Source organism: Capronia epimyces, assembly GCF_000585565.1.
Source record: "Capronia epimyces CBS 606.96 chromosome Unknown aczIQ-supercont1.4, whole genome shotgun sequence".
NCBI lineage: Eukaryota > Fungi > Ascomycota > Eurotiomycetes > Chaetothyriales > Herpotrichiellaceae > Capronia > Capronia epimyces.
Window position 1 is genome coordinate 991,418 of NW_006912907.1, and position 22,013 is coordinate 1,013,430.

Here is a 22,013-nt window from a genome sequence, read left to right on the forward strand (position 1 = left end):
TAGTGTAGCAGGGCAAGTCCACTGGATGGATGCGTGTTGGGTGCGTGCTCGTGGCCTTAAGCCTAAGCCGCCATGCCCGGGCATTTTTTGGCTTTGCTGTTCTGCTTCCTACTGCCGATGCCGATAACGACATCGCAGGCTCCTCTTCTCCTCATCAAACGCCCCCCGACCCGAATTTTTTTCATTCTACAGCTTCTTCTTTCTCCCGCTCTGTCCTTTGTCCACCGTCCCATCGCCTGTCCCAGTCCTTTACTCCTCTACCGTTCGTGTACTGCGCTCGGCTGTGGCTGGATTCTAGTTTCCATTCATCCCGTTGTTGACCTCCCACCATCATACTGTACAGACCCTCCTCGGTCCTTCGATCTACCAGCTTAGACTGAACGCTGCCACCTGTCCCAGGCCTAACGCTCGTCACCGACTCTTTCAAGATGCCTGCTGCTGTCAATGGAGTCCCCAAGGGAGAGACTTTCCTCTTCACCTCTGAGTCTGTCGGTGAAGGTCACCCCGACAAGATTGCGTGAGTTCTGGCCGTGTTCGATCAATCCAGATCTCCGCTGATCAAATTCTCAGTGACCAAGTCTCGGATGCCATTCTCGATGCCTGCCTTAAGGAAGACCCTCTGTCCAAGGTTGCTTGCGAAACTGCCACCAAGACTGGTATGTGCCCACCGGTGGCCGAATCTAGTCCCCAGCTAACCCAGTGGTAGGAATGATCATGGTGTTCGGTGAAATCACTACCAAGGCCCGCCTCGACTACCAGCGCATCATCCGAGACACGATCAAGGACATTGGCTACGATCACTCCGACAAGGGGTTTGACTACAAGACCTGCAACGTCCTCGTCGCCATTGAAGAACAGTCCCCTGACATCGCCCAGGGTCTACACTACGAGGAGGCATTGGAAAAGCTCGGTGCCGGTGACCAGGGCATCATGTTCGGCTATGCCACCGATGAAACCCCCGAACTCTTCCCCCTGACCATTCAGCTCGCCCACAAACTCAACGCGGCCTTGAAGCAGGCTCGTGTTTCAGGAGAGCTGCCATGGTTGAGACCAGACACCAAGACTCAAGTGACCGTGGAATACGTTCACGACGGAGGTGCCGTTGTGCCCGTGAGAGTGGACACTGTGGTCGTCTCGGCCCAGCACTCGGAGAAAATCACGACCGAGGAGCTACGCAAGGAAATCCTGGAGAAGATCATCAAGAAAGTCATTCCTGCGAAATACCTGGATGAGAAGACCATTTACCATATTCAACCTTCGGGTCTCTTCATCATCGGTGGACCCCAGGGTGATGCTGGTCTCACCGGCCGTAAGATCATCGTCGACACGTATGGTGGCTGGGGTGCTCACGGTGGTGGGGCCTTCTCCGGCAAGGACTACAGTAAGGTCGATCGATCTGCAGCATACCTCGCTCGGTGGATCGCAAAGTCTCTCGTCGCGGCTGGCCTCGCCCGTCGCTGCCTGGTCCAGATGTCCTACGCCATCGGTATTGCTGAGCCACTATCCTTGTTCGTCGAAACCTACGGAACCAGCGACAAGAGCAGCCATGAACTCGTCGAAATCATCAACAAGAACTTCGATCTTCGACCGGGTGTCATTGTCAAGGAACTCAACCTGATAAACCCTATCTACTGCCGAACAGCAAAGAACGGGCACTTTACTGACCAGAGCTTCCCCTGGGAACAGCCGAAGAAACTGGAGTTGTAAATCTCCTTCTCATCGACGCTCCATAATACGGCATGATTATGACCGGAGCTTTTTTGATTGGACAAATGTCGAAAGAGAAATGGGATAGTGAGCATATATTGTTCGGCTCGAGATGATGACAGATCTGACATTTCCCGGTTTCAACAGACTCGGGGGTGGACTTTTCTTCTCTAACCTCTTGCTCATCTTGTTTGTTCTTGACCTTTTGCCATGTGGTCCGGGGCCGTGGAGCTTACCCGACACGAAGAAAGAAAGAAAAGCGCTCAACGATTTTGTTTTGTGGCCATGATAAAGAAGGTGAAAGCCTTCGTGGCGTGTTTGATGTTTGACGTTTCATTTGTCCGGGAAAAAGAAATCATTGGAGCGGAGCGCGGGTTCAGTCGTGACGATATTCAACATGTTATGATACCCATCCTGCGCGTGCGAGGTTCCTCCCATGTCATGCTCTCTCTACGGTGTTGGTTATGGGCGGTCATTGAAACGGATTGGCGTTCAACTCGCTATTACACTCGACGAGAGATGGAAATACTGCTCAGAGCAAGGACTTTGGAGCGTGCTGCTGAGAGATGCGGCCAAGGAAAGTAGATAGGAGAAGCCAGTGTCCCTAGGCCTTTATAGGTATGTAGTAGGCATAGGGCAATCCACGCCCCAACACAGCAGTTATAACTTGCACGATTAGAAGAAAGGTGTCTATCTGGGTTACCCCCTCACTTTCAGAGTGAGGTGATCGTGATCATTCTCCGGTATTTAGGGAGGCTACTCTGTACTTTCGGCAGTATGAAGTTGAGGACTGACTATCCCATTGTCAATCGTGGCCAGCGACCAAAGCAGCAAATAATATAATTTACTATACTCTGTACTGAGTACTGTACTACATTGAAATTATCGAACGGGCAGAAATTAAAGTTAAAATTGAACTTGGATTTGAATTCGAATGCGCACTGTCGTCACTCGTCTCAATCAACCAACCCTTCATGAACACAGTCGCACGGTGGTCCAGTCGCACTGTGGATTCGGGTTCGGGTCTTGCTATATATTATATATTAATATTCCTTACCTGAAATCTGACATCTGGGAACCACAAGCCATGAACAGGGTGGAAAGGGTGAAGCGGGAAAATGGAAAAGGGAAAATCAGAAAAGGGAAAATAAAGGGAAAATAAAGAGAAAAAGGATAGAAACAGATGTAACCCAAACATTGTTCCTGTCTGGCCTTTGATTCTGGCTCCAATCGACTCACTCTCCTTAGTGTTCCCCTCTATCGCTTTGTCTTGTTCAAACATATACATACATGTGTCTGCGTTTGCTCGCTCAATAGTGTGTGTGTGTGCTAAGGGAAGAGCCACCCAACGACATGACGCTCAGAAACAATTCAACGAGCTTCCCTTGCGTTTCTTCGACTTCCCGTCCTTACCAACAGTCAACAGCTTCATGCGCTCTTCCAACTGCGCACGCGCAGCCTCGGCCTCTCGGCGCTTCTTGACTTCCTCTTCGACGGCCTGCACGCTGAGCCTTTCGGAGCGCCGCTCCTTCTTGAGCCCGGAGAGTTCCTCCTCCATGGCCCACGCCTTCTTTTTCCAGTTCTCCGCGTCGACACGTAACTTGTTGGACTGTGTCTCGAGATCGACGAGCGCCTCTTCCAGAGTGGCCGTTAACTGCTTCTCGGCGTGGAGATGTTTCTCGATCGTCCGGAGCCGGTTCTCTTGTTCTTCGATAAGAGCAGAATGCCGCCGGATGTTTTGGGAATTGTTGGAGGACACAGCCGTGCCGGACACGGGCGTGATCGGTAGAGTCACCTCCTTGGAGGTATGGCGAGATTGCGGAGGGGAAGGGTTATTGGCATTGGCGCCGGCAACTTGTAGGCCATGTATGCTGGGCAACGGAGGTAGAGGGATGGCCGGGGGAGGCGACGGTAGCGAAGCAATAGACGCCGACTTCCGCAAATTCGAGGTCATGGAATTCGACCTCGGAGGTCCTCCTTCCACGGGCGGAGACTGTGGGCGATGTTGAGACTTCATTGTGTTGCTCCGTGACCCATGGTCTGATCCTCCCTCATTGATTGATCTTCGCTGATCTAGGTCCTTTTCCAGCACACTGATACGCTGCTGAGCTTCGACCAAGGCTTGGTTCCCTTGAGCTTGAATCATTGAGACCCGGTTGTTGTGCTGATCGAAGCTATTTTGTAGTTGCTGCTCCAGTTCTTCGATCAGGACCAACTTCTTGGCCTTTTCTGCCTCAACCGCCTCGATCTGGGCCTGGGCTTTCTTGAGCAAGTTGTCTTGGTCGCGGATGGTCTCTTCGTGATTGCCAACTTCATTTGCAAGGCTGCGGATGGTTTCTTGATAGTTCGCAATCTTGTTGTTGGCATTTGCAAGCTCTTCCTCCAATTCAAGAAGACTTTGTCTGCCTTCCAGTTGCCGTTCAAGTTCGGCATTGGCCGCAGTGATGCGTGCGTTGGCTTCGGCAATGTGGCGCTTCTCGTCCATCAGGTCCCGAATATGGCTCGCGAGCATATCGGCCGTCGTGCGGTGGCCAAGTGCGGTTTGTGCATCTGACACCAGTTTCTCCACGGTGGACAAGGCTTGCTCGAGATCTGTCTTATACGCAGCGACCAGTTTTTCGTGCTTTGCCGTCATCTCGGCAATCTGATCATCATACCCGGCCAGGTGACCACTGTGAGAAAGTTTCATCTCCTCAACTTCGTTTGCATGAGCTTCACGAAGCGCCTTGAGGCCATGCTTGTGAGCCTCTGCCGCCGATTCTGCTGCCTGGACCTTCTGTTCAAGTTGCGCTACTTCCTCCTTCAGGGCAGCTATTTCCTGCGCTTGAGATCTCACCAACTCTGATTGAGCATCGAAATCTTTGCTGAGGGACTCGTGCAGCTGGCGCAGTTCTGAACTCTTGGCCAATTGATCGGCGTTCGCAGCACGCTGCTCCTCCATATCTTGCTTCAGATTGCTAATCAGGTCTTGATAATTGCCACGCTCGGTCTGCATGGCTTCGGCAGCAGCAGCGCCGTCCGACGCCACGTCTCCTTCGCCAGTGGATTGTTGAGCTTTCAAGGTCGCTAGACTAGCGAGAGCTGCCTCGAGCTCCGTCTTTGTCCGACCATAATTCTTCTCTGCATCCTTCGCCGCTGCTTGTGATGATTGCAGCTGCGTTCTCAGCTCCGACAGTTCGGTCCTCAAAACGTCAATCTCCTTTTCGATGTGAGAGGGCGAGGAAGCGTCCTGTGCGTTGGCCCTTTCGGACGTCAATCGCTGAATCTGTTCTTGCAGACCTTGCTCGCGATGGGCATACTCTTCGTGCAGCAACTTGAGTTCCTGTTCTTTCTGGATGATTTGATCTCGCAGCTGGGACACCATGTTAAGGTCCACCGGAGATCCTGCCTTTATACTCGTCCTCTCCCTTGTCAAGCCAGAGATGATGGTTGATTTGAGTTCCATCTCCTTCTTGGAGCTCTTGACTTCGGCTTCAAGGGCTTGTATCCGGTCCAGTCTGGCTTGAAGTTCGTTGATAGCGGCGCTGAGGTGAACTTCTGCTGTTTCCATACGATCCGGCTTGGATTCAAATTCCTCGGCTAAAAGTGCCCGCAAAGAAGTCACGGAGCGTTGTCCTCGATCAACCCCAGTGCCGCTCTGCGACGTCATGCGTCGGAGCATGCCAGCAGTGCCGGGTGACCCAGGTCTGGATCGTTGAACCTGTGTCTTGAGTCGTTCCACAGCGGTCAGAGCCTCTTTGTGGTCAGCCTGCAACTGAGTATACTGTTCCGTGACTTCATGTATGCTGTGTTCATGTTCTGCAAGAAGATTTCGTAAACGTTCAATCTCCTGTGATGCAACTTCCATTGACGGGTCCTTCTTAGAAACCGGCGTGATATCGGTGTCGGTCGACGGCGTAGATTCCCCAGCCGAGGACAATTCCGAGGAGAGTGATCGTGATGAGGGCAACTCTTGTCCATTCTCCTCTTCGTGCAGTTCGCTCTCGTCTAAAAAAGTCTGGCCGGAAGCGCCTTCTGGAGCTCTACTCGACCGGGCCGATGCCACAGCCTGACGTTCCTCATCAATGGAATCTTGCATCTGGGCTAGGGTGCGGAGTGCCTCATGATATTTGGCAGACATGAGATCCAGTTCGTTAACGGTTGATTCATGCTCAAGTCGAAGGTCGAACAATTCCTGGCTGACCGCTTCAAATTTCTCGGTGACGAATTTTGATTGAGCAGGACTGGGGAGAGCTTCGTGCCTCCTGCCTGTGTGGAGGGATTGCCGCTGGGACGTAGCAGTCTCCAATTTTTCGAGGCCTGCTTCGTCGCTCTCGGCAGAAGGCTGCTCTGAAAGCTCTCCGGGTTCCTCAGCCAGCTCGTCTTCCGTTTCACTGGGCAGCTCCGTCTCCTCTGCGGCCGTGTATTGATTGTCATGTCCATTCTCGATACTATTGGTTGCTTGAACTGGTTCTTGCTGTGCTTTGGGTTTTGCATCTTTGTTTTGTACGTGGTCGAGTTCGTAGAGAAGGTTGTCCAGTTTCCCTAGACTTCTCTGACGCTCGACCAGGTGCTCAAGCCTCTCGACTTCGCGTTGCATGATTTCCATGTCCTGGTCAGCTTCGGCCAGTCGTTCTTCCAGGGTACAAATGTAATCTTCTGCATTTGTTTCGCTCTCTCTGATTCGTGCGATCTCCTTGCGCAATTCCGAGATGATGGCATCGTTCTTCTCTCCTCCAGAATGCTGATCATCTAGTCTCGCCTCGAGATCATGAAGATACTGGTCCGTGTTTGATTCTCGATCCATCAATTTTTGAACACGTGAATTTAGCTGCAGGTTCATGGTTTCAATATACGCACACTTGGTCTCTCTCTCCAGAAGCTTGCTCTCAGTCGTGGCTAGAGATGACCGAGTGTTGGAAAGATTCGCCTCGAGGCTCTGGATTGTCTTCTCATATTCCATGACAACTTGTTCAATCATTTCTTGATTGGCTTGAGATCGTTTCAAGCGATCGATGGCAGTTTCGCCCGCGATCGGGTTGACTTGGTCATGGATCTCGGCATACCTCGTCAACTCAGAGACGAGTTTTGCGTGTCTCTGACTGAGGGCATTGTAGCTCTCTTGGACATCCAACAATTGATTGTGCAGCTCGTTTTCCCGTCCATTGGGGCGATCTGTTCTCTCCGATATAGCGCCGGGTCGTTGCTCGCTCGATTCGGCACTGCGAATTTGCTGTCTCAGAAAAGCGATTTCGGCACGTAATCGTTCGATCATGGCTTGTTTGTCGCCGCTGTCGTCGATTTGTTGGATTTTGGGTTTGCTCTGAATATTCCGGGCGCGCTGAGCGTATTGTACCGTATTGAGAGTCTCGCTGAGGTGGAATTCGGCGGGCGTTACGCAAGCTATCATGTATGTGATCGCGTTACCACCCAACGAGTCCTGCAGCATTCGGGTCAATTTGGAATCCCTGTACGACACATATGTACCGGCCGTCCTTGATGACAATTGAGCAATGACTTTCCCCAGACTGGCCAAGCCTGCATTGATGGAAATGCCCTCCTTCGCACGATCGCCGGTGGCGCCAGTATTCTTGAGTCTCTCACTACCAGCCAGGTCCACGAAGTGAAGTTTGCTTTCCACCGTCATGGGAGAATCGCCTCCAGACAGTTGATCGATAGGGACCGAAGAGCGCTTGTCTTTGGTTGGGCTGAAGCCTTGAGCTTTGGTCTGGCGGAGGTTGATCGTGAAGACGGCGTGTGACCGAGAAGATCGTGCATTGATGGCGGTCGCATCCGTTTGACGAATGGCGGAACCGTGGTTGAGAACTCGTATCAGTTCTTCAAAGGTAGAAACCCGAACGGAATTGAGACCTTCGACGAATATTCGGCCACGAGGATCTTCTCGAATCTGAACGTTGGCTCTTTCGGTAAAAGGGGCGTCTTCTGGAAGCAGTAAATCTCTCGGGTGCTCGTTGTAGATCTCAACATAGGTGACGGACATCTCCCACCCTTTGTCCGCGAAAGATTTGGAGTTCTGCATGACTTGATTTAAACTTGTTACCGAGTATCTTGTGGGTGACTTCAAACCAGAATTCTGTCGAGAGTGAGGAGGCCCGCTGCTGTTATTGAGATGGTCGAACAAATATTGCGCGGCTCTGGGGATAACGCCTAGTAGAGGTGAGTAGGAATCCTTCGCCATCTGAAAGCCAGCTCACCTTTGAGAGCGACGTCAAATTGCTCGGTTGGACCAGATGTGCCCATCGTATAACTCTTGCCAGAGCCGGACTGGCCGTAGGCCAGGATTGAGACATTGTAACCTTGGAGGAAAGAGTCGACGCCATCCTGCAGGTATTCCCATATTGCGGGCTGTGTCGTGTCCTGGCCAAAGACGCGGTCGAATATGAATATTTTTCGGCCCTGGGGTGACTCAACGGCAAGACTGGTATTTGTATTCACTTGGACCATTGACCGCTGGAATCTCTGTGGAATGAGATCAAAGCCGGGATCGGAGGGGCCCAGAGGTGGCCGAACCCGAACGACTGTGAAGAATTAGCTGTCTGCGAAACCCGGCAGTCAGTTTCACGACAACCGACTTACCAACCTTGACCGATATCTTTGCATCTTCGTCTGACGCCCTGCTTGCCACGGGATTGCTACTCTGGCTCATGCGACTTTGGCTCCGCGCGGGAGGTCGACCAAACATACTCTGGGGACGTTGTTTTGGGAGAGAATCGGGAGAAGGGGCCGAGTACACGCTCTGCGCACGCATCTGGCGTGCGGCCTCGGGTGATGCTGGCGGCGAGGAGACTGTGTTGGGGCCCCTCTGATGTTCCATTATTGTATTGCGGGAATGTTTACCTCAACGGCGTCGGTCCGTGCCCAACGGCTGTCAGAGGGCACCGCACCAGGCAAGATGTCGCGGATCCCCAAACATGAAGTCAAGTCACGCGTCTGTCTTTTCGAGAAGGGAAAGCTTTGACCGCAGGCGGAGACACAGAAGATATGTGAGGTGTTGGACGCGTGGAGAAGACGTTGGGCAAGGTTCAAGGTCCAGGGATTCGAGGAGGTTGACAGGTGTGGACACGGGAAACTCGAGAGGAGGGAGTGGATGTGCGCGGTGCCTCGTGGGTTGGTCCCTTACGATTCGGGTGAGGGACGAGCGTGGCAGAGGTGATGGGACCAGGGTTGCGCAAGGTTGGCACGGTCTGTCTGTTCGGTGTTGGTGTCCAGGAGTGATTAAGGTGGGCAAGGCGGAGGCCAGATACTCCGTACGGATACAGCGCAATTCCAGCAGGCGCACTCGAGATCGAGGGATAGATAGGGAGAAGGCTGGACAATTGTTATACCAGCCGCGAGGATGTTGTGTTTTTAGTCAGGAGTCAAGCCAGAGTCGAAGCGCAGGTGTCGCGTCCGCGATGCCATTTGCGGTTAGCAGCCACTTTACATGGCGGGCGATAGGGCCTAAACCACCTAAGGGGGGCCACCAGGGCCAGTTGACCAGGGTTACCAAGCCTAATTAGCCCCCATTGGCAGCATCCTAAGCATCCTTAGCACCCTCTCTGGAGCCTAGCGGGCGACTTCGGCCAGTTGGTCACTCTTTAGTGGGCAGCAGACAGCAGACAGCAGACTGCAGATCCATGATAGACAGCTAATTAATTAATCACCTAGCACCTACTAGGTAGTAGATGCCCCTAAGCCTAGCAATTACTAGGTACCTACCTACCTAATGATCCTAGGGCTGGTTTCAGAGCAGATGCACCACTGTCCCCTATCCCTACACCACTCCAGAGTATCCGTACTCCGTACGGTACGGATACACCCACGGTAGTACGGAGGACGGGTACTACGACCAAGGCTAGCAACTTAAGGTAAGTATGTACCTAAAGGCACATCCCTGTTGCGTCTATACCCTTTATGTCCTCCTCGTCCTTCAATGGCCCAGTAATCATGCAGCCATCGACCAGGGTCTGCGTTTCAAAATGCCCCCCGGGACTTTCTATCAATCTTGCACAAGTTAGGGGGTTCAAACGGTAGGTATTTCGCTGCAGGGGATTTCAGAAGCGGCTCCATCATCCCCGTTAGGTGCCCATGGTCTGAGAACACCCACTTCCTTTCTCAGCAGTCGCAAAAGGCCATTCCTCTTCCGAACCATGTGCTATGGTGTGGTCGACTTTCGGGTCGCTCAAGACTTTCCTCCCGGGGTCTTGACGCTATATAGGTGGTCTTAGTGCATTGATCCGTTGTTTGGGTCTCTTTGGTCTCTCTCCCGGCTATGGAGCACATGGTTCGTGTTTTTTTTGCATGCCCCAGGTGACCATCGCTCCTGTGAACACGAAGCTGATAGTGGCATCAAGCACTCTGTGTGTCGCCCTTGGATAGGGATGGTTTGGTTTGTTCACAAACGTGGCGTGATCTCCAAGGTTCAAGACACTGCAGCTTCATCACCTTGAGCGGTAGGTGCCTTCTTGCCTCCACCGCGATGGCAGCTTGGTTTCGATCCCCGGATCTCCCCCCTCTCTCTCCCCCTCTATCTCTCTAACCTGAGAAGATCTGTAAGAGCGTGCTCCAAGAACATATGCAGGTACTCCTATTCCGTGCATCCAGTAGACACACTTTCCTCTTTTTGGCTGCGCAATGTTGCGCCTGCCTCAGAGCTCTCAAAAGGGATAACCATCGTCGACCATGATTACTTCCAATGCCATCGTTGCCGGAACTTCTGTCGCACAAGTCGAGCCTCCTCGTCACGGCCAGGGCCAAGGCAGTGTAACACAGACCAGCAGGTGTTGTTGATAGTCAGTGACAGACTGTGGGGTTTCTGGCCCCTTAGACCTGGTCCGTCGGACAGATTCCATCCTAGCCAGTGTGGGGGTTGGGAACTGCGGAGTCACTTTCTGTCTCATCTTCGTCGTTTTCTTCGTCGTTTTCTTCGTCGGGATGGTCCTCTGAATCTGTGGTATCGTGATCAACAGCTTCGGCATCCTTGGCGTCGCCGTCCACACCATGCTCTCTCATGTATGTCTCGAGCTCTTTGGCCATCTTCCTGGAGAATCCCGAGGCCTCGACTTCCACATCGAGCCTTCTGGCTCCGTCCTTGCCGACCGCCTGTCTAGCATCTTTGAAGAAAGGACCTTCTTCGTTGCTAGTGAACCCGAATCGTCTAGTGAAAAACCGCTTGACGCATTCAACGTCTCTGTTGAAATAGAATTCCGCATCGGCATGATCCACACTGACCATCTGAGGGAAGTCAATCAATACTGGTATCAACTTGATATTGTCGGCTTCTTCCTGCTCTCTGATCAAGATGTTGAATTCGTTGAAATCTCCATGGATTAAGCCAAACGAGCACAGTCGTAGCAGGATCTCCATCAACTCCGCGTACAGCCCTGCTGGGTCAGGGACCTTATCAATCTGTCGGAGGGGGAACCCGTCAATGAGCGACATGACCAGGTGATGGCGGTTCTGACCATGAGGAGTTGGTACGCTGAGGCCGGCGTCATAGAGTGCTTGCAAGTAAGCATACTCTTTGACGGCTGCCAGCCTCGACATGTACATCCAACTCCCAGCACCTCTCTCTTTCTGCGCTTTGGTCCGGGCATAGTCTCGCTTGTTCCTCACCCCCTTTTTGAAACTGACTCTGCCGAGCCGATGGATTTTAAGCACTCGCTGCTCACCCTTCTCGTCACTTACGACGAAAATGTCACTTTCTTTCCCGACTCCAACCTGGTTCCCAACGCTGTAGACAATGTTGCTTTTCTGCAGGGAATGCAAGGCCAAGTAGTCCAGCCCGCCGTAAGTGAGTCTGTACCCGTCATATTTGGCGTTCTTGACTTTGGCTATGAGATTGGCCTTTGCAAGCAGAGAGATACTGCGCTGAACATCTCCGACACTGGACTTCGAGAGGTTCGCGATCAGTGGTGTCGGGACGACTTCATGATTGCGACTGCCAGTCTCGACAGCAGTCAGTGTGCGCCAGTCGGTGGGGTTCAGGTATCGGAGGGCCTTTGTATCAAGCTTCATGTTCAACGTAAACAGGGACTCTCGCCAGTCGACATCATCGAAGAAGACGCTGGCGTTGAAGATGGTGGAGGAGGAAACTAGAAATTATCGGAACCGCAGGTGAGATAATCTAATCTGATTACACTAGCCGCCGTCCTCCCCTGCAGCGTCACATGGATCCCCGCATTTCCAGCCTCGCACCACCGCATCCATCTTCATCTTCATCTTCCGATGCATCAAAGCGCGTTGGCGGACCTTCACGTTCGCGAAGAGTTCGACAACGCATCATTTCCGGCCCGGAGAGGACAGTGGCATGGGCCGCCAGAGACGCTTGAAGCTCCTCAGAGACAATCCATGATAGATGGTCATCGAATGTAGAGAAATTGGTCAACCCGTCAGGTCCGCAGACTTTAGGGATTGCCACCCATTGACCTTGCATCAAATGCAGGGCTGGATCATGGTGTCACAGAAGATCTAAACTTCCCCACGGCAAGCCTAGAAAGCATCGCCAATAGGCACCATACATCCGTCTCGTGCCTACGATCGGCCTTTCCAATGGGCAAATGCAACACACGAAGCGATCATGTCCTACCTGTCCACATAGTAAATACAAATAGGCTACCTTTCCAAAGTTTAAACTGATCGTTCTCCTTTTTTCCTACTCACTTCTAATGCTGGGCAGCGGCAACCTCCTCGTCCGGCTTCAAGATATCTGGCACCGGCCCAACCGGCGTGATCGCGAACTGGTTGATCTGCTTATGACTCTTGGTGTAGTGTTTCTTAATATGTTCGAACTGCGTTGTTTCACCAAAGGCGGGAACATTCCAGTACAGGTTCCTCAGCCACTTGTGCAAGTTCGGATACCCGGAGCGGATATCTCTGATGTTGCACTTGAAGTGCTGGACGTAGACGGGGTCAAAGCGCACGATGGTGGTGTACAGCCTGATATCGGCTTCCGTGATCTTGTCGCCAAAGTAGTACGGCCCTGATGAATTTGCGAGGTCTGCTTCCGCGCGATCGAGAGACTTGAACAATTGCACCACACTTCGCTCGTAAGCTTCCTGCGTTGTCGCAAACCCAGACTTGTACACGCCGTTGTTGATGTCGTTGTACGTCCACTCGTTCGTCTCCTCGATCTTATCTTGCAGCTCTTCCGGGAACAGAACGACGTTCTTGTACTTGTCCGGCAGGAGATCGTCGAACTCGGTGTAGAACATGCGTAGGATCTCGGAAGACTCATTGTTAACGATGGTCTGCTTCTTTTTGTCCCACAGAGTCGGAACTGTAAAGCGTCCTTCGTAGTCTTTATTTACAGAGAAGTAGATGTCTCGAAGGTGTGTGAAGTTGGGATTGAGGGGATTTGGAGTGACGTTCTCGCCAGGAACCTGTTCGTCGGAAGTAGCGAAGCGCCAGCCTAGATTGCAAGTCAGAATGGGCCAGATGAGCTCCCATAGAACATACCTTTCGACTCCATATGCCAGTGTACGCTGGTGAAGGGAATGATGTCTTCCAGTCCCTTCAACTTCCGTACGATTAACACTCGGTGTGCTGTTCGAAAGACACGACTTCAGCATGCGTCTTGTGCATTAATGTCTGGGATATAATCCTACCCCAAGGGCACGCATATGAAACAAACAAATGATATCGATCCTTTTCCGCGGGAAATTCTGCATTGGCTTCTTTCGATATGAAGTCGCGGAACCGGGACTGCTGTCTCTTGAACTCGCCGGACTTGTCTCCCGGCAGGACCCAGTCGGTGATGGCTGACTTCGTGCCCTGCAAGACATTGTTCAGGATAAACGCGCCGGTAACAAAAAGGACGGCAACCAGGCCTGAGAGTAGAGGGTTGATGCGTACCGACATGGTAGAGAAGCGAGCTATTTGGCTGGACAGTGTCGAGACTGAGACTGGAGCGGGACTTCTGTTTGTCAGATGGGCTGCTTGTAACGACGTCCAAGCAAGGATCCTGGGCATGAGGCAGAGCTGGGCCGTGTAAGAGACAAAGACCTAGACCTCCCTGGAAGCTAGAGGATGTGACTGCACTTTTATGTATTTCTCATTGCTGCGAATGCAGATTGATGCGCGAAGGTCCAGGTGCGGGGGAATTCCACGCTTGCGCCACTCACTGATATGGTGGATACAGTAGTAAGCATGACAAAGATCCGGACTCACAGTCATCAGTCACGATGACCAACGTAGGTGGCTACGCTGCTGGTGCTACCGTGGTCACCATGAACATGTCACCAGTGTAGTTAGTCCAAAGTTCCGGCTTGTCATTGAACCTGATGCATATTTGCCTTGTCACCCCTATCTAATCGCTGGCTACACCTATCATGTCTCAATCTTGCTACACAGGAGAGAAAGAGGCCTAATGTCCATCTATTCTGATACAACCCAAGTGCATTGTCTCTCACTCCGTGGTTGCTACCCAAACGCCGTATGGACCCTTCCGGACACGATGGCCTTTTGATTTGCACCCTCTAGCCACGCACCTACTTCTTGTATTTTACCATCACATAAGGAATCTCGACATCCTCTTCAGTGGAATCCTCGGCGGTGATCTCGAAGATGATGTTGTTCTGATGCTCCGGGATGGGCTTGCGACTGATGGTCTCAAGGAGCTTGCTCATCTTCAACGGCATCCGGTCTTTGGTCTTGTTCGGTGGGTAGAAGCTGGCGTACAGCAAGCTCACTCCAGAGCTGACCATTGTCACGCTCAAACCAAGGTCTTCGAAGTGTTTCAAGAACTCTGTCAAGGTGACATCGTCAATCTCGAAGCGATCCCAAAGTTTGTCAATGGTAACATCTCCATCTTTGCCCTTGTATGTGCCCTTGGGACTTGCAATCGGTTCACTGAATCCAAAGAACGGCAAAGCAAGATTGACGAAGCCATTCTTGTATTGTTCAAGATCGGTCTTCCCATCGATGACCTTGTACAATTCAAGAACAACCAAGCCAGTAACCAGAGCAGTGGTCGTGGCGATGGCAGGAATAATCTTTCCAGCAATAAACTTCGTCTTGTGGCGATCAGCAACAGGGATGTTGTAGTTCAGGGCGCGAAGATTGCTTGCTGACGTGATAAAATCGATATGATGATTAGTGTCATCATCCTTTTCGAATTCCACCACGTTCAGGCGGAAAGTAGGCAAAGACTTCGGCGATGGCAGTTCGGAGATGATCTTGTTCAGCTCTTCAGCATCATCCGCAAATGATTTTGCTGGCCCATTTGGGTCGGGCTCATTCTCGTTGGCCTGGATTCTGACATTTGCGTCTGGTCTGAACTCAGGGATGATCATGCTATCAAGCACCTTGACATAGTCTTCGTGACCAATCTTAGGAACCTGTACACCATAATTATACGCATGAAGATGGGCAGCTGCAACAATGAATCCTATGTGAGTGGGGTCGTTAGGATCAAAGTTCAGAGGCGTCGGCGCCCGCTTTGGGCCCGACCAGAAGTCAGCACCGCTCGACGTTTTGGAGTCTTTTGGGAAGTTGTACAGCAACTGCTCAATCGCATTGTGATACTGTTTCTCGAACTGCACACGGGCCCAAGCAATGCAGTCGTTGAAATCTGCTGGTTTGTCGGTCACCAAGAACTCCTTGAGGGTTTCTAAGATCATCTTCTCATTGCCTTGTTGACGTAGAGTAGTGTTGATGTAGTCCGGTTGGGTGAGGTACAGATTGACCGTTTCTGGAGGACCCACGAAATAGGACTGGAACAAATCACGCGCCCAAGCAATAGTGTGCTCGATCTTGTTGGGGAAGCTTCGAAGGGTACACATCGGGAAGGACTGTTCTGGAGGATCCTGGGAGCTGGAGTACGACTCAGTCAGCCGTGGAAGTATAACTTGAGTGTTGCCCTTCGTGCCTAGGGTCCCGCTCTCAAGGAGCGGCTTCATGAAGAAGACACATCGACGGTCGACGTATGTGCGGGCTTCGACGTTGTCCAATGCGTTTGTGACGATATCGAGTTCATTCCAGAATTCTTCGTTGAAGATGTCTTCGCTGTCAGGGCCAATTCGATCTGTCAAAGACTTGATCTTATCCTTGAGATCAGGGTTCATGGCCTGAACGGCGGCAGCAGCAACCTCACTCTTTTGTTTTCCGACATCTTTGGCTCGGAACAGGAACTGACGATTGAGGTTGCTCCTCTCTATTGAGTCATTGTCGGTAACTGTGATATGACCCTTAGATCCTGTACCGAGTCCGATCATGGCATAATTCTTGAGCATCTCGCAACCAATGGCACCAGCACCAACCAAAAAATTCTTGACGTTGGAGATCTTCTCCTGAAACTCCTTTCCAAACACAGCGATTTGGCCATCGTATCTGGACCCGACAGGTTTGCAAAGTTCCTCATTTCGGGAAACAGAGGTAGGAAGCGACTCGAGAGAATCAAAGTAGAGCCACTGGACAACTGGGGTAAACTTTCCTGATACCGCCTTCAACACCTCTTGTGCTGCGAGGCCACCAAAAAATGCTGCCATTGGACTGACGTCACCCTGCGCTTGATAGCTAAGCTCAGTGATCAACTTGTCGCTGATTTCGACCTCTTCTCCACTTTCTTTGGCAGATTTCTTGGTGAGTTCTAGCACTTCCTTCGCATCTTCATCATTGTGAGGTCGAGGTAGGACGCCTTTATGACTCTCAGCAAAGGCGTGAAGAGCCTGGATTCCAAGATGAAGTTGGGCAGGTCGGTCAAACTTGGCGAAATCAGAGATCAGAAATTCTGGTTTCTTGATCTGTTCAGATAGCGGTTGGAATTGAAGAACCTTGGGCATCTTGACTTGCGAGAAAAGACCTCCGCCTTCGTATTTGCCCAACCCGGAGACATCTCCAATGGAAAAGGAGTATGGGCCCTTGACAGTGATCTTCCGAGGTGCAGCGCCATTGAGTCCTTCCAGTCCTCTGACTTCGGCAAACTCGACATAATCGCCGTCTTCCAACCCATGGCGCGTCTCATCCAGAGCAGACACCAGGCCAGTCTCGTCAATATCGGCGATGATGCCACTGATCGGGTTCTCTCCTGTAACATCGCCGACGGTGAAGTTGTCTCCAAAATCATTGAATAGGTAACCGAAGAGCCCGAAAGTGTCAGCGACCGTCAGGTAGATGCCGTTTTGGTGGCAAAAGTCGGCGATGGCTAGTTGGTCTTTCAGCGGCGTGTTTGTTAGGACCACTGCTTGGAATTGTTTGAGTTGACTTAGGTCTCCGGTCAATGTTTGCGATTTATGAACAGCGACGGGAACGTAGGAATTTAATTCGGCGACTCGCGGTGCAGTGACTTCTGCTCGTGGTTTTCCGACATCTTCCGCACGCAGAAAGAATTGGGAAGAAAGGTCGGCGATGGCTACGGGTTGAGGATCGAACAGAGTCAGCGACTTCACACCGGCGAGAGCAATGTTCTTTGCGATTTCCACCCCCAATCCCTTCAGGCCGACGACGAGGACGTTCGAAGAACCCATACGCTTCATTGCCTCATGACCAAGGACGTATAGCTGTCTGCTGTAGAGGGACTCGTCAATATCGCCATTCTGGAGCTCCTGGATAGCCGCCCCAGGATTGTCGACTTCCATCACAGAATCCGTCATGATTTTCTTTTCTGGCCGGGAGAGGTCCTCAGCAGAAGCCTTTCTCTTGCTACCGGCCTTGATGGTTTCTGGGACGTCGGCGTGTGGTGAAATTGTGACAGTGGCCTTGCCTCAAGCAAGACCCAGAGTGCGGCGGGAAACGATCCGAAGAGCAAACGGCTGCTTCAGAGAAGAGGGGAGACAGAGTCGAATCTGAGTGTTGAGGGCGTGAGGAGTTGGAAGGAGTGACGGGAGGACAGCGCAGTAGCCTGATTAAAAACTGATTAGAGACGCAGGCAATTGTTTGGTAAGGCAGCGGCTCGTTATTAGTCAGGAGGTTCGCGAAGTGAAACTTGTATGTGTAAACTCTAGGTAGAGAGTGATGGTTTAATAACCAACGCCTATGGCCAGGCTTGGGTTGAGTGATGCAATGACAAATAATGCGCAGGCAACTGCTTCGGCAGACTTGCTCCAAACGTTGGCGGGTTGGCGGGCACCTTCTGTTTGCCTCCCTGCGCCACCGCCGGCTTTGGGGGGCAGTCACTGTCACCGTCACCGAGCATCCAACAATGTACGGATACTCTGTTCTCGACGATTTCAAGTTGAAGAGCACTCACGGGCGACACTCTCCTTTGTGATTGACTATGCCCCGTTGCAACATCTTGTAGGCGGTCCATCCACCTTCAACAACCTGGAAGGTAGGTCACTCGCTGTAAAGGACCACTCAACGCGTTCTACCTCCCCGACACGCGTTGACCGCGACTCAGCTCCAATTCCAACATGGACATGTAGTCCCTTCAATGTGTCGCTTCGAACTCTTTGGCCGGCTAATCCTTTGGTGTCAATCTCCACACAAGTCTACGTCTTCTTTTGACTTCTCCCACGATCCTCAGCCACGCCTCCGTATGCGCCCGTCGCTCCAGCCCACGAAATGCTGCATGAAATACTCCTCTCATTATCCGGGCTCCAGTCGCCTATCTGGAACGGAACAAGCCCATCCGAAGATGCAGAGGAAAAGAAGTTCAACCAATATGTCTCACCACCAGAACGGGCTATGCTGAAAACCTTGGCTCATTTACAAGACTTGCACGTCAAAATCAGAGATGCAGCTACTCGGTCCGCAACCACACATCCGTCCATGATTTGTCGCGCTGTGAGCTCTTCGATAGTGGATGCACACCTAGGCAGATTCATGGACAAGATCGTAGAGGTCGAGTCGTCGATACTTAAAAGAGATGCGGGATATGTTGGCGCCTACGATATTGTGCCACTAAGTACGATTGTCTCCGAATTCGCGCCGTGGACTAGACGGTTGGAGTGGTTGTGGTCTGTTGCTCAGCAATTTGATCCGAGTTCCGAGGATGGTAACAGTCACAAGCAATCCGCTGGGACCAGTCTTCTGGACTTCCTGGAGAGGGAAACACATACGGGCTATTCGGACATCCAAGACATGGCTATTGCCCTCTCGGCCGTTGGGCAAAGAACTTGGATGCGAACAGCTTCGCTCTGGATTTTGTATGGAAAACTGCCTAGGTCTGGTGCGGAGGATTTCTGCATAACGTCGAATACTTCTCCCACTTCGGTAATGGATGCCTTCTCGATCGATCAGTCGCTGGTCCCTAAATTTGTCAACCCAGGGGCTGCGCGTGCCCTACTTGCTAGTGGAAGTGCACTTACTCAACTAAGGTCTCAGAATCTGTCTGCACCTGGCAATCTCACAGGTTCAGGCGATCCATCAATGCGCTTGATGCCGTTACATATGAGCCTGCTTCACTCGCTACACTATCCATTGAGTCCGGCGCTCTTCGAGAATGCATTAGCTTCTATCAACCAGTCTATCTCTGGGAATGCGCTATCGCAGATTCTCCCTCAGCCCTTGGTTATGCAGGTCCTCCAGGTCATCTTGCGCTATATGCTTCTCGACCATGGCGAATTTGCTGTCTCGCTGGTGGCTCACGCAGACGAGCGCATCAGGAGTCACCGACAGAGACGAACTGTGGCTCGTCCAGTGAGAAAGATTGGTAGACTAGATGACTTGGCTATTCAGGAGGTTGAACTAAATGGGATCTTGAGCAAATCCATGGCAGATCTTGCCGCATATCAAGCTGACGACGATCTTGACGACGATCTTTGGAGTCTGGCCAAAAAGTTATTGTCTCTCAAGCCAGCTGAGATTTCACATGGCTCGCGCCTGATATCAACCCTACTGCCGACCCCGACGAGCCTTTGTATTACGATTCCACCATCATCTCCCCTACACATATTCTTATCTGCTCAAGATACTCAGACATATTCGCTTCTGAATGCATACCTGCTTTCTATCCGGCGAGCCGGTCTCCATTTGTCCGAGTTATGGAAGCTTTCATACCATCGCCGCTGTTATCCCACACCCCTGGGTCCACCCAGAAGCGCTTCAGGGGCAGGACAGGCGAGCCTGGCGAAAAGGAGAGAGCGAGATTCTGTGAGAACAAGGAGAACACGACGGCATTGGACCTGCGCCAGCAAAGCGTTATACATGATTAATGAGCTTCAAACTTATCTCCAAGGCGAGGTCATCCAGAGCAGTTGGACACATTTCGAAAAGTGGATTACTGGGGAAGTTTCAATGGCTACCTCATCCGCAAAGTCATCAAGGCCCGGCACGGCATCGTCTGCGGGTCTAACAAGAATGACAGATCCATCGAATGAATCCCACAACATTGCAGAATCTACACCCCGTCACGGATCCAGGGACCCTCCATCACTGGCCGAAGCACACCGATTATACTTGCACGCTCTGGAAGATGCACTCTTCTTCACGAATGCTGATCTTTTAGGCACGCTGGAGAGCCTTCTCAATCAAATTGATCACCTGATCGCACTCTTCTCGCGCCTGCAGGTAGTCTGGGAAGGCTTGGACCTGCAAGAAGACGACGGGGTGCTCGACGCTTTTGCCAACCACGCGCAGGATGAGCTGGAAGTGCTTGACGAGATGGACCGCACGAGGGATAGCATTGAGGCCACACTTCTCGAGCTAGTGCATATGATCCGCGAGGTGGAGAAGGAGAAACGTAGTGGCTTGGGCATGAACAGTCTAGTTGACGCTGCGAGCGAACTCGATTTGCACGGAACAAGATTTGTCCCTTGGCAGGCTAGAACGGTGGACAGATTGGTGATGAAACTCGACAGTTTGGCTGGCAGGCATGAGGAAGAGAGAGAAGGGGTTGGGACTGGTATTGGGGATGTTTATGACGACGAATAGAATAAGACGATTTAGGTAGTGATGATCTCAAGGCGATGAATTGAGCCATCTCCAAAATGAAGGATCCTCGGTGGTTACAGAAGGAACGGAGAACGTATGTACCCAATCTTCCAAGAACTAGAGACATTAGAAAGGACGGAATAGTTCGACAAACCCTGTGTGAGTTGTTAGTCTACTTTGCCCAGCCAGCAGCGAACAGTACTCTCTTTGACGGCAAGCAAGGGTAGAAAAGCAGAAGAGAAAAGCCTCAGATAAGCCGGATACCTCAGTCCCATCCCCACCAGACTGATGCACCGCATCACGACCCCATAACGGAGTCCATGACAAGCACGATCAGCGCAGGCAGCAAGAACAAACACCTCTCCTGATTAATCATTCCGTTCTCGAATCCCCCAGGCTCCGGCCAGGCAACTCCACAACCAATCATCCCTGCATCCCTGCCTGCTCACCGTAGCGAGAGGGTGAGAGAAGCAAGTCCGGTATGAGGGAGAGTGGATGGATGTAGGGGGATCAATACTAGGGAAAAAACAGGGTCGGGATCGTTGGATAGGCGTCGCCTACAAATGGCGAACTCAGAGAATGGATAGACTAGGTGTCATCATTGAAGGAGAAGACAAGGGTATTTGCTGGGAGACCAGGGGTGAGGACTCACGGAGGGATATGCGGCATGCGCGCTGCTGCTACGGTGCCGCGTCAACTCTGAAGCTGAAAGGAGGTGAGAGAAGAGAAATACTATGGATTGCATGGTTAGCCCATATAAAGTCTCCCAAGAGCGCCGAATCAAGGTCGAAGGGATGGTCCAAAAGAGGAAAAAATCAGAAATTTGGTAAGCTGGTAACGGTTTCTTCAATAAAAATCAGAAGCAGAACTGTTTGTTTGATAACCTTTGATCATCACTGGAAGTCTGGTGTAGAGGATACATGTGTCCTTGGACCGGGGCAGAAGATGCTGGAGTCTTACCTCGTCAGTAGCCTTCCGGGGCACCGTCATCACTCTTGATTGTACATCTATTTTGAGGTCAGTCAGACGGGCTCTTTTGACTGGTACAAGGATGGACGTGTGAAATTTTTCATGGTAGTGTCAGATGGTAGTGCATGTTAGTTCAGAGGCTCATGAAAGATCGCCGGAACAAAGTGTAGGTTTGCTTTCATCACAGGAAGTGTCGGATATTGCAATGCAATGCGTGGAATATGGGATATGGAGCGACATACCAAGTAGATCTACATGAGAATGAGCACCAGCAGAATCCAGCAGATTCATTCAGTGCATTATATGAAGGAAAGAAAACAAAGTCGAAGAAAACACGAGTGAGACAGGTCAATAAAATTCCAGCTCAAGTTAAACCAGGGAAAACAGCCTGCTAACCCTATTTGGCTACACCGGCATGTCTTGGCATATATTCACGTGATGTTTAATCTAACTCTTATGACGCAGCCTTGCAGGCCGACTACTGCAGAGCATTCAGAAGGAAGGATGCAGCTTTCCGCTCCTTGGCATGAATTTTACGACGAACTCCA

General features: G+C 51.5%; 6 protein-coding genes across 6 annotated transcripts; 2 read left to right on the forward strand and 4 right to left on the reverse strand.

The window, feature by feature from the left end:
• Positions 1 to 428: 428 nt before the first annotated feature.
• Positions 429 to 1,707, forward strand: A1O3_04990 (S-adenosylmethionine synthase; the record flags this gene model as incomplete). The annotated part of the gene is made up of 3 exons (XM_007735118.1): positions 429 to 517; positions 571 to 656; positions 707 to 1,707. The coding sequence occupies 3 exons, from the start codon at positions 429 to 431 to the stop codon at positions 1,705 to 1,707; spliced, it is 1,176 nt and encodes a 391-aa protein (XP_007733308.1).
• Positions 1,708 to 3,067: 1,360 nt separating this feature from the next.
• A1O3_04991 (uncharacterized protein) lies at positions 3,068 to 8,521 on the reverse strand (the record flags this gene model as incomplete). Its single annotated transcript, XM_007735119.1, has 3 exons — positions 3,068 to 7,854; positions 7,902 to 8,225; positions 8,284 to 8,521. The coding sequence occupies 3 exons, from the start codon at positions 8,519 to 8,521 to the stop codon at positions 3,068 to 3,070; spliced, it is 5,349 nt and encodes a 1,782-aa protein (XP_007733309.1).
• A 2,018-nt stretch (positions 8,522 to 10,539) lies between these two features.
• Positions 10,540 to 11,703, reverse strand: A1O3_04992 (Atypical/RIO/RIO2 protein kinase; the record flags this gene model as incomplete). The annotated part of the gene is made up of 1 exon (XM_007735120.1): positions 10,540 to 11,703. One exon carries the CDS (start codon positions 11,701 to 11,703, stop codon positions 10,540 to 10,542), a length of 1,164 nt encoding a protein of 387 aa, XP_007733310.1.
• Positions 11,704 to 12,350: 647 nt separating this feature from the next.
• On the reverse strand, positions 12,351 to 13,545 carry A1O3_04993 (glutathione S-transferase; the record flags this gene model as incomplete). The annotated part of the gene is made up of 3 exons (XM_007735121.1): positions 12,351 to 13,096; positions 13,144 to 13,230; positions 13,293 to 13,545. The coding sequence occupies 3 exons, from the start codon at positions 13,543 to 13,545 to the stop codon at positions 12,351 to 12,353; spliced, it is 1,086 nt and encodes a 361-aa protein (XP_007733311.1).
• Positions 13,546 to 14,174: 629 nt separating this feature from the next.
• Positions 14,175 to 17,276, reverse strand: A1O3_04994 (ubiquitin-activating enzyme E1; the record flags this gene model as incomplete). Its single annotated transcript, XM_007735122.1, has 1 exon — positions 14,175 to 17,276. The coding sequence occupies one exon, from the start codon at positions 17,274 to 17,276 to the stop codon at positions 14,175 to 14,177; it is 3,102 nt and encodes a 1,033-aa protein (XP_007733312.1).
• Positions 17,277 to 18,186: 910 nt separating this feature from the next.
• On the forward strand, positions 18,187 to 20,496 carry A1O3_04995 (uncharacterized protein; the record flags this gene model as incomplete). Its single annotated transcript, XM_007735123.1, has 1 exon — positions 18,187 to 20,496. One exon carries the CDS (start codon positions 18,187 to 18,189, stop codon positions 20,494 to 20,496), a length of 2,310 nt encoding a protein of 769 aa, XP_007733313.1.
• Positions 20,497 to 22,013: the final 1,517 nt, after the last annotated feature.